Source organism: Palaemon carinicauda, chromosome 42, assembly GCF_036898095.1.
Source record: "Palaemon carinicauda isolate YSFRI2023 chromosome 42, ASM3689809v2, whole genome shotgun sequence".
Lineage (NCBI taxonomy): Eukaryota > Metazoa > Arthropoda > Malacostraca > Decapoda > Palaemonidae > Palaemon > Palaemon carinicauda.
In genome coordinates, this window is record NC_090766.1 from 36,870,190 (window position 1) to 36,882,887 (window position 12,698).

Sequence of the window (12,698 nt, forward strand, 5' to 3'; positions counted from 1 at the left end):
TAATAGAACTTAAAAGCATTGCCTGATGTTACCATATAATAAAATAAACTAATTTTTTTCTCAACATTCAAAAGTTACGATGTAATAAAATAAAATAAATATTTTCTTCTCGACATTGATAAACTAAAGTTACGATGTAAGAAAATAAACTAAATATTTTTTTTCAACATTCATAAACTAAAGTTAAGATGTAATAAAATAAACTATATCTTTTTTCTCGACATTGATAAAATAAAGCTTGTAGCCTAGGCTATAGGAAAATACCTTCCAATAGCAACTTCTTTTAACCAAACATAAGAGTTCAAAATGATTATGTATTGCATCTTAGAAACATAATGGCATCTATTATATCATCCTTCATAGGGCTTTTCTGGGGGAAGACTCTTCCGAAGCACAATATAGGATTATATTTGTGATGCTTCAAACTTTTGTTGGCATTACTTCAAGAATTAGACACAGACGTCACATGTTAATTAAGGAATTAACACAAGCATAGTATATTACAAACTGAAATATAAAATACCTTAGTATTCTACAAGTGAAATTTTATAAAGTTCAGTCAATTGCTGGTGTCCAAATATGCATCAACAGTAATTGCGTAGTGATAGATATCCAAGCCTAAGGTAAGGTACGGTACGGAATTTGCACATTTTTTTCGTACCTGAACCGTACCGTACCGTACCTTGGTAAAATTACCGTACCGTAATTCCGTACCGTACTTATAGACTAAATATAAACCGTACCGTACCGTACTCCGTACCGTACCGTACCGTACGCCAGCCTTGCCCAGGTGAGAAGGGGTACGCCGAGGTACACTCAGAAACCACAACTGCCGTGTTGTAGTTAGGAAACGGGTAGGGGTAGGGAAGGGTTGAATCTATGTGTGAATACACGTGTATCTAAAATCTGGTTGTCATTCACAACATTCGCGTACACCAGTAATTACTGGACATACATCCATACATAAAAAAATGGTTCATCTCAAGTAATAGAAGACCAAGCTGTATTATCATGTGGCTTGTAATATCTTGAGTGATTATTTTCTTAACTATTGAATCAGTTATTTTACTATTAATAACTGACGCTGGTGATATGAAGCTCATGTTTTAATGTATTATGGTTGTGGTGGCCAATGTGATAACGTCTTTGTACCGTGATTGCCAGACTGGGGTTTGAGTCCCACTCAAACTGATTAGTTCCTTTGGTCACTGCAACCTAACCATCCTTGTGAGCTAAGGATGGTGGGTTTGGGGTAGCCTATAGGTCTATCTGCTGAGCCATCAGCAGTCATTGACTAGCCCTCCTTGGTCCTAGCTTGGGTGGAGTGGATTTAATTGATTGATTTGAGGTTTTCTGGCATCCTGACATCTAAGGTCATTGACGCTGGGTGGAGAGGAGGCTTGGCCGCTGATCATATGTAATATGGTCAGTCTCTAGTGCATTGTTCTGCTTGCTAGGGCAATGTAACTATCCCTTGCCTCTGCCATTCATGAGCGGCCTTTAAACACGGCGAGTCACGGGCTCTAATCATAGCTGGATTATATCTTGTTGATAGAGAATCCACGTGCTGGATCGGCACGGACACAAAGGATGGACGGAGATGATGATGAGATGAAGAGGACTATGAAGAAGACGAGGAAGAGGAGGAGAAAGAGGTGGAGGAGGAGGAGGAGGAGGGAAAATAAGAGGACGAGGAAGAAGAGGAAGAGGAGGAGGAGAACGAAGAGGAAGAGAAAGCAGAGGAGGAGGGAGAATGAGAGGACGAGGAAGAGGAGGAGAAAGAAGAGGAAGAGAAAGCAGAGGAGGAGGGAGAATGAGAGGACGAGGAAGAGGAGGAGGAGAACGAAGAGGAAGAGAAAGAGGAGGAGGAGGAGAACGAAGAGGAAGAGAAAGAGGAGGAGGAGGAGGGAGCATAAGAGGATGAGGAAGAGGAAAAGGAGGAGAACGAAGAGGAGGAGGAGAAAGAAGAGGAAGAGAAAGAGGAGGAGGAGGAGAACGAAGAGGGAGAGAAAGAGGAGGAGGAGGAGGAGGGAGCATAAGAGGACGAGGAAGAGGAAAAGGAGGAGGAGAATGAAGAGGAGGACGAGAAAGAAGAGGAAGAGAAAGAGGAGGAGGAGGAGGAGGGAGAAGAGGAGGAGGAGGAAGAGGGAGAATAAGAGGACGAGGAAGAAGAGGAAGAGGAGGAGGAGAGCGAAGAGGAAGAGAAAGCAGAGGAGGAGGGAGAATGAGAGGACGAGGAAGAGGAGGAGGAGAACGAAGAGGAAGCGAAAGAGGAGGAGGAGGAGGAGGGAGCATAAGAGGACGGGGAAAAGGAGGAGGAGAAAGAAGAGGAATAGAAAGAGGAGGAGGAGGGAGAGGAGGAGGGAGAATAAGAGGACGAGGAAAAAGAGGAAGAGGAGGAGGAGAACGAAGAGGAGGAGGAGAAAGAAGAGGAAGAGAAAGAGGAAGAGGAGGAGGAGGAGGAGGAGGGAGAGGAGGAGGAGGAGGGAGAAGAGGAGAAGAAGGAGGGAGAAGAGGAGGAGGAGGAAGAGGGAGAATAAGAGGAGGAGGAGAAAGAAGAGGAGGAGGAAGAGGGAGAATAAGAGGGCGAGGAAGAAGAGGAAGAGGAGGAGGAGAAAGAAGAGGAAGAGAAAGCCGAGGAGGAGGAGGGAGAACAAGAGGATGAGGAAGAAGAGGAAGAGGACTAGGAAGAATAGGACGAGGAGGAGAAAGAAGAGGAAGAGAAAGAGGATGAGGAGGGATTATAGGAGGACGAGGAAGAGGAGGAGGAGAATTAAGAGGAAGAGGACATGATGATGGCCGGGAGGGGGTCCTAGGCAGGAATCAGGGGGCACCGCAAAGCTAGTGTCCCCATCATCCTAAAAACCATTCCTTCTTGGTCCTGGAGAAATTTCCTATAATACGTCCGAACTGGACGATGTTCAATTAGGGAGTCTTTCCCTCCTGTTAGTGACATAACAGTCGACTAACTACCACGAGCATCATCTGGAAACACCAGTACCTCCTTTTCCTGTTTGCGTTTAAAGGTTTAAAGGCCAATTATGAGTGCCAGAGGCAAGGGCCAGTGACATTTCCCTATCGAGCAGGACAATGCCCTAGAAACTATGTACATATGATCAGCAACTAAGCCCACTCTCCTCCCAAGATAAGACCAAAGAAGGGCCAGGCAATGGCTGCTGAGGACTCAGCAGATAGACCTAAAGGCTCCCCCAAACACACCCAACCTTAGCTTACAAGGATGGTGAGGTTGCAGCGACCAAAAAAAAAAAAAAACTAACGAGTCTGAGCCCCAGTCTAGCGTTCACTAGTTAGGGACGTTACCATCTCGGCCACCACAACCAATAATGCAAATAATTTCGATGTATTATAAAGTTAATATTATCAATAAAAGGTGGGTTACCAAAGGAAAGGTGGATATAGCCAAAATGGTTTTTATTTTCTTATACATAGGCTACAGTACATCGATTATTTCCATCCCATTTAAGAAGAAAATAAAAATTCTCCTTGCAAAAGGACATAGATTTTCTTACGCTAAATTTCAAAGAATTTTACAGCATTTTCTGGATTTTCAATAATTCCCAGAAAAGAATATTACGAATGGATATACGTTCATGAAAATCACAAAGATGTTTTGTCCTTGTTGATTGCTATACACGAGTTCAAAGGGTCAAACAGGACTTAATTCACCTAAAATTTTCCAAGAAAATCCCGCGTTGGAATAAGGCCGGACTGAATCAGCCCAACATTCGTTTCTTTGTACTGAAGAAATTAACGAATGAAATAATATATATTAAAAAAATCAATCAACACACACACCAAGAGTATTATTATCATTATTATTATTATTATCATTTTTATTAGTATTATTATCATTATTATTACACGGTAAGCTACAATAGTTGGAAAAGAGGGATGCTATAAGCCCAGGGGATCCAACAGGGAAAATAGCCCAATGAGGAAAGGAAACAAGGAAAAACTACAAGAGAAGTTTAAGAAGATTAACAACATTGAAATAAATCTTTCATGTATAAACTAAAATAAGGAGAGAAAGAGAAACAAGATAGAATAGTGCTCGAATGTACACTCAAGCAAGAGATCTCTAACCCAAGACTGTGGAAAGCCTTGGTACAGAAGCTATAGCACTACCCAAGACTAGAGAACAATGGTTTGATTTTGAATTAAGATCGACTCTTAGATATGACATTATGAGTAGAAAAAAGGTTTTTCTCCTAACCTATTATCAAAAGGACACACATATTTACTCTAATCTTGCTACCGTTCTTAAAATATTTTATTTTAATTGTTCATTTCTTCTATTGTAGTTTACTTCCTTATTTCATTTCTTCACCGGGATTTTTTTCCTGTTGGAGCTCTTGGGCTTATAACATCCTGCTTTTCAAACTACGGTTATAGCTAAACTAGTATTAATGTCCATACTTATGGCTGATTACGTGAATTGGACATTTTGCTTGACCGTGACCTTGACCTTGATATTTTTCAAAATTTAATTATTTCCATCTTTTTACATAACAGTTAATTCCTGCAAGTTTCATTCCTCTGCGATCAGAATTGTGGTCAGGAAACGGTTCACAAACAAACTAACATACAAACACACAAAAAGGGGGGTAAAACATAATCTCCTTCCAACTTCGTTGGAGGAGGTATTAATAAAAATAATATCCTCGCCTGGGTTTTACATTACTTTATCTAGATTTCAAGAGAGATTAGTTCACCAAACGTTCAGCTGGGCTCCAGAAGGCACTAGAAGAGTTGGAAGACCAAGGCCTACATGGCCGAGGACTATGGAACGCGAAGTAGACGATAAATGGAGAAGTATTAAATTAAAAGCTCAAGATAGAGACGACTGGCGGAATCTAACCGAGGCCCTTGGCGTCAATAGGCGTTTGAGGAGATGATGACGATGCTTATCTAGATTTAATGTACTCAGGAACAAATCAGAATAATTGATTATCACATTTGGATTAAGCATTGAGCAATAATCAGCGTTGCCATATAGCAGGCTAAATGTAGCGATATAATACATTTTGTATTTCTGTTACCCTAAAGTTAATGCAGGTACAAAGCTATGAATATATACGTACATACATTCATACATACATACATACATATACAGTATATATATATATATATATATATATGTGTGTGTGTGTGTGTGTGTGTGTGTACAAAAGCACTAGGTATTTTAGGTATCATAATTTCTTACCGGCTTCTTCATGCAGTATATTTAATCACGTGATCCTTGTGATAATGAATCTCTCTCTCTCTCTCTCTCTCTCTCTCTCTCTCTCTCTCTCACACACACACACACACACACACACACACATATATATATATATATATATATATACACGTATTTGAAACTATGAACATATAAGCAAATAATTGTATATGAATATACAAATACTCGTATACTTAAAAAAATCAATTTCACAAGGAATCGTTAAAACCATACACTCAAAAAAAGAATTCAATCTGCCGAGAGTAAAAACAGCCCCATAGAGGAAACGGGCGAGACTATAAAAAAATATTGTTAATTTGGGTTGATTATAGTCTGGTTCGAACTGGATGTACAAGATACCATTATATTATAATAATTACTGACTATGACGTCGATGGTAGTGATATATTGAATATAGATCATGGTTAGCTTGTATACTGGTTTGGTAACGTACAGTTGGCTTCATTAATTCCGGTACAATGACGTCTCCTAAGCTTCTAGTGAAGTGTACCGGAATTAATGAAGACATTCCTTTTTAATGTATAACATACTTAAAAATATAATACAATTGCTTCAATAAAATACGTACGATTTTATATTTTATATATTCATATAAAAATTGAAAACATTACTTGAGACTAGGGAAAAACCTTAATCACTTAAATATCCATTTTGCCGATATTACATATTAATCAGCCTCATGTTCATATACTAACCACAATAATGTCAAAACTAATTCATTTAATATCACCTTTACCTCCAGACAATCTCCCCTTCATGGATACTTGACTAACAAAGCGAATTCTAATATAGGTAGCATAGGCTCCTGCCTCGATCCTTTGAAAAAAAAAAAAAATCCTTCGTATTCCTTACTGATGCCCTAGATTATTCACGCCAAAAGCCCAATCCCGACGGCCTCCTGATACGACGGAAGGTCAGGGTCATGCCCTTCGTCATCATGGTCATGAGATATAGTCACAATCTCGATATCCTTCGCGATAAGAGGTTCCTCTTCAACTCTAACGGACACGCTCGTCAACAACCGACCGCCGCCATTGTTCGGGTGTGTTGGTGAATTCGTCGACGTATCCGAATCGCTTGAAACTCCGTTAAGGTTTGCTGTCGAATCTGTCGGTATATCCAGATCGCATAAGTCGTAATCGACAGGTGCTGTTTCCAGTCGTTGTTTCTCCCAAGTTTTATTGTCCGAAAAGGTGACATGGCTTCGGCTGGAACACGAACACGTGGCCGGCGGTTTTTCGAAGTAGAGCACCTCGTAAGGTGGTGGATCAGCTATGACCTTCTCGTACTTTGGGGGCGGGTCTGATTGCGATGATCTCTGGAAATAAATTAATGATTTAATTAGAATAGTGATCATGTAATTAAATACAAGTATGATAATGAATAGACTTAATAAACATGAGATAGATTTAAAAAATATAAGAAGGCAAAGTAATAGTTGTATGAAGGCCTATCATTATTATTATTATTATTATTATTATTATTTGCTAAGCTACAACCTTGGTTGGAAAAGCAGGATGCTATAAGCGTGGCCCCAACAGAGAAAATAACCCAGTGAGGAAAGGAAATAAGTAAATAAGAGAAGTAATTAACAATTAAAATAAAATATTCTAAGAACGGTAATAACACTAAAATAAATATTTTCTATATAAACTAAAAACTTTAATAAAATAAGAGAAGGAGAAATAAGATAAAATAGTGTGCCCGAGTGTATTCTTTGAGACAGGCTGGATACTGTATAAGTATAACGAACAAACTAATTAAATGTAATGGGAAATATAATCAGGGCTATGTTCGTGTGCATTCCAAGAGGCTTGGTATTTTCTCTAAATCATTTACTTTTAAGATGTTCGTGTAACATAGGGTGAATAGGCCTATATTGTAGATCTACAACGGAGTTGAGGGTATAAAAAGTATGTAGTGTCCCAAGGCCAGTTATTAAGACAATAAAAATCCTCAATGAATGTTCAAGTTTTTTTTCCCATTAAGGGTTAAATTAATTACAATATTTACAAGGGGAATTATGTAGATAAAATGAGTCATTGTTCGACTGTCAGGTTATAAAGGTGACTGAATACCAGAAACATCAAGTTACGAATTGCATTATGGATGTTGAGAAGATGAGTGCAATGAGAGGAGAATAATTACATGGTTGTGGTGGCCTAGTGGTAGTGTCCTCGCCTGGTGATTGCCAGACTGGCGTTCGAGTCCTGCTCAGGCTCGTTATCGTTACTTCCTTTGGTGGCTGCAACATCACCATCCTTGTGATCTAAGGATTGGGGGTTTGGGGGAGCCTATAGGTCTATCTGCTGAGTCATCAGCAGCCATTACCTGGCCCTCCTTGGTCCTAGCTTAGGTGAAAGAAGCGTCTAAAGAGGAAGCAAAGGTGAAAGATGCGATAATGAAATAATAATGGCAGGCGTAGTAAAGATTAGAGAGGTGGTAAGTGTGTTACAACTGAGATGGTGTGGACACGTGATGAGAATGGATGACATTAACCCAATTATGACGAACAAAGACGATGGGAACGCAAGGAATGTAGATTCGATGAGTGAAACTGCATCCACAGATATGCTTTAATATACTGTATATGGAAAGTCGAGGTTCGACGAGCTGCAGGTGAGATTGGCTACAGGTGTGTGTGAATCAGCTGATATAACTGATTTAGAATTTAGAAGGTGAAAGTGAGTGAAAATTACAGCTTTAAAGATAGAATTTCTTAAATAAAGGTATGAATTTTCAATTACATTAAAATGTGTCTCTGTTTACCTAAATTTTTTTCGTGTGTGGAGAATGGCAGGACCATAGCTAAAACAGTCACCTAAAATCATTAGGGTAACTGGAAGACCACACACACACACACAAGTGTAGCCGTTTTCCATTCCACTGCAGAACAAAAGCCTCAGACATGTTTAATTCATGACTGGGGTTTGGCTAGTTTTCATCACCACGCTGACCAGTACTGATTGGTGATGGCGGTAAATTTTCGTCTGATCGCTCATAGCAAACCAATCTAGTATTGGTGGCCCTGGCTAGTACAGATTTGTTGATGATGGCGATACGCAAACTCTTTTACCAGATTAAGGTATCAATACTCAGATATATATATATAAATATATATATATATATATATATGAATAACTATATATATATATATATATATACATATATATATACATATATATATATGAATAACTATATATATATATATATATACATATATATATATATATATATATATATGTATATATATATAATTAAATATACAAATAACTATATATATGCATATATATAATTATATCTATACAAATAACTACATATATACATATGTGTATACATACGTAAACAAACACATACCTGTATATATGTACAGACATCTATGTTTGAAAACCAGTACGAAAGTGAAACAGTTATCTAATGACAATAGAAAATAGAAAAAAAAAATACCCCACAGTCATCTTTTATAAGATTCATAACGCAACCTCCCCAACACTTTAAACCTCTGAAGAACTTGAAGGATGACTGCGAATGAATATCACAAAGACAAAGCAAAGGGAAGGTCGTATTATGAAGTCAAAAGATATCAATATGAATTCGAGAGGCCAAGGTAATACTTTTGTGATCCTGTAACTTGTAACAGCCATCAATGTAAGATTATGTCTAAGATTGTGGCTTGAGATGTGTAGGGAACTCATGTCGGCTGGCCTTTGTGCTCTCTATGGTCGTCATTCACTTATGTGCAGGCACAGACACATACACACACACACACACACACACACATATATATATATATATATACTAGTCCACTGCAGGGCAAAGGCCTCATATGTATCCATTCATTTCTGTGGTTTGGTCATTTCATCACACCATATATATATATATATATATATTTATATATATATATATATATATATATAGTGTGTGTGTGTGTGTATGTATGAGTATGTACAATTCAAAGGATGAATGTATCAGTAACCTTCAAATTCAAATTTCTCTGTAGTTATCACCTGTTAGGCAATAGAGCTTAATGCGGAAAAAAATGTGTATATGTGTGTGTGCGTGTGTGTACATATATGTATTCCATAAAACCCCCAACACGTTATAAACAACCTTACATAAAAAAATATATATACGAAAGCATTTTTGATAAGTCACAGGAAGTTGTTGAATCACAAAAAAAAGAAAAAAAAAAGAAAAAAAAACGTGGAACCGAAACAGAAGTTCAAATGAACGCCCAAATTGGCAGAGATGTTTGCAACATGCAACACTTGTGTAACAGGGGATGAGGAACTCGACTACAAATTTTCATCTAATTTCACGGGTTACTTAAAGTAGGAGTTTCTTCACTCTGGTTTTGCGTGACCTTTTAGGCATGCACTCACAAAACCCCTTGCCCACTCGTGCATATTGGTATGCACTAACGTGGATATACCATTATGTATGTATATTCATATATGTATGTGTGTAAAAGAGAGCAAACTAAAGTAGAGAATATTCTAACAGGAAAAAGAAATGGACGTGGGCAGGATTTAATAATGAAAATGAAAGACAATAGATGGGCAAATAGAATAGCAAAATAGGTACCTTGAGATTGCAAACGAAGCAGGGCAAGGAAGAGAAAAAGATGGATTGACGGACTAAAAAAATCTGCTGATAAAGACTGGCATAGAAAGATCATAAACAGATGGGAGTGGAAGAGCATGAATGAGGCCTATGTACTTTAGTGGACTAGCAAAGACTGATGATGATGATATTTACATTATATATATATATATATATATATATATAAAGGCTTTCCTTTAAAGGATATAGCCTTAAATAACATTCCCATTCCCGGCAGTGACCCAAAACAGCTGACAAATTATCCGCTACCTTTCTTGGATTATCAAACAATATTCTTAATAAAACTGAATCATATAGTTTCACTTGATACGGGGTGTCTTTAGAGAATAACAATGCGATAGTCACTGCCATGTTCACCTTCTGACGTCTAAAAGTTAATGCATTTAAAGATTACGTTAAAGAAAATGAAAGTTTTTTGTGAACTTACCTGCATTAACTGACCGCTGTTCTGTGTAATCCTGATCATATGTATAACGTACCACCCCAAGGCAGGTACGAGCAGCATGAGCACTAAGGGCCCCCCTTGATCCAGAGCCTCGAAATACCACAGGAGCACAACTGATAACACGGAGGGCATCAGAGCCAGGAGAGACACAAGGACGAACTTCAGACACGGCAACCACATTGCAACTCGTCCCACTCGTAGGCTTGCAACTAGCCAACAGTCGAGTCAGTCGACTGGTGTTAGCATTTGGGTCGGTCGATTGAGGATATAATGATTGTAGCCTGGGCTGTGCTGTGTGTCATGTGGTACGTTCATTCACTCACGTATCGCCACAGTTTACCCAGTGCTGGGAGGACTGGTTCACTCACTCACACGCAAACAAAAACCACAATGGTGAAAAGAAAAAAAACAACAACTGTTTTCGGTCAGAACGTTTGTTGCTGGGGATCAAAGCTGACAAAAACTGGTCCTTTTGTTGGCTTTGGTAAAAGTATGCGAGTCATGGGGGGGGGGTGGTTATTATATGCTTTCCGATCTACTTCTCTTATTATTATTATTATTATTATTATTATTATTATTATTATTATTATTATTATTATTATTATTATTATTATTATTATTACAAGCTAGGCTATAACCCTAGTTGGAAAAGCAGGATGCTATAAGCCCACAGGCTCCAACAGGGAATAATAGCTCAGTGAGGAAAGGAAACGAAAGAATAAATATACTATTATTATTATTATTATTATTATTATTATTATTATTATTATTATTATTATTATTACAAGCTAGGCTATAACCCTAGTTGGGAAAGCAGGATGCCATAAGCCCAAGTACTCCTACATGAAAAAATAGCCCTCTAAGGAAAGGAAACAAGCGAATAAATAAACTACTCTTATTACGATTATTACAAGCTAGGCCATAACCCGATTGGAAAAGCAGGAGGCTATAAGCCCAAGTACTCCTGCAAGGAAAAATAGCCTAGTAAGAAATGGAAACAAGGAAATAAATAAACTTCAAGATAAGAATAAACCATCAAAATAAAATATTTCAAGAACAATATAAACATTAAATTAGATCTTAACTATTATTATTATTATTATTATTATTATTATTATTATTATTATTATTATTACATGTTACTTACAACCCTAGTTGATAAAGCAGGATGCCTTTAGCCCAAGGACTCCAACAGGGAAAAATAGCACTGTGAGGAAAGAAACAAGGAAATAAATATACTACTGAGATTGCCTAAACACTAAAGTAATCAAAATCATTGATATCTAAATATCTAATGTTGCATTTTATTGTCTACATCGGGAAAACGTGATAGAAATCGATAAAGGGAGATCAAAGTTACAGAAAAAGTTAATTATACAAGTAAAGTGACATACCAAATTAGTCCTACCCGAGAAGAAAATGAAAAGGCTCCATAAGCAATGAGTAGGCCTACCAGGATATTACCGATTCTTAAAATATTTTAATTGCTCATTACATCACGTAGTTTATTTATTTCCTTATTTCCTTTCCTCACTGGGCTCTTTTTCCCCGTTGGATCCCTGCAAAAGTTTGTATGTTGAACAAGCGGACATAAGTCTCTTTTTATAGTTTATATAAGGAAGATCTGTTTTAATGTTGTTATTGTTCTTAAAATACTTTATCTAAATTGTTCCCTTCTTTTCATATAGTTCATCTATTTCCTTATTTCTTTTCCTTACTAGGCCATTTTTTCCATTGGAGCCCTTGGGCTTATAGCATCTTGCTTTTCCAACTAGGATTGTAGCTTAGCTGATAATAATAATAATAATAATAATAATAATAATAATAATAATAATAATAATAATAATCATCATCATCATCATCACCATAATCATCCTGCTTTTCCAACTGCTTAGCAGGTAATAATAATAATAATAATAATAATAATAATAATAATAATAATAATAATAATAATAATAGGCCTAACAATAATAATAATAATAATAATAATGATAGGCCTAACAATAATGATAATAATAATGATGATGATATCTCGTCTATGATAATACGGGAAGCTGTGGCACCGAGGATGACTGTCAAGTAGTAATAATTGAATTTACTTGCAATTACACAGCTGACCGACTCTGCCTAGCAAGTGTATTATCTTCCTCATGCACATGTTCATGGTGATCGGATTATGATGAGTAGCATATTTAGAATCTTTTTATTTTGATTTCATTAAAGTTTAATTGGTATATAAAGTTTTTTTTATATTCTATAACCAATAGAGATCCAACATGTTTATTTATGAATATATATATATATATATATATACATATATATATATATACATATATATATAAATATATACAGTATATATATATATATATA

At 36.9% G+C, this 12,698-nt stretch overlaps 1 protein-coding gene across 1 annotated transcript; it reads right to left on the reverse strand.

Moving 5' to 3' along the window:
• Nucleotides 1-5,399: 5,399 nt before the first annotated feature.
• Nucleotides 5,400-10,692, reverse strand: LOC137633354 (uncharacterized). The gene is made up of 2 exons (XM_068365607.1): nucleotides 10,311-10,692; nucleotides 5,400-6,578 (listed from the first exon to the last, which is right to left on the reverse strand). The coding sequence occupies exons 1-2, from the start codon at nucleotides 10,506-10,508 to the stop codon at nucleotides 6,129-6,131; spliced, it is 648 nt and encodes a 215-aa protein (XP_068221708.1). The 5' UTR covers nucleotides 10,509-10,692; the 3' UTR covers nucleotides 5,400-6,128.
• Nucleotides 10,693-12,698: the final 2,006 nt, after the last annotated feature.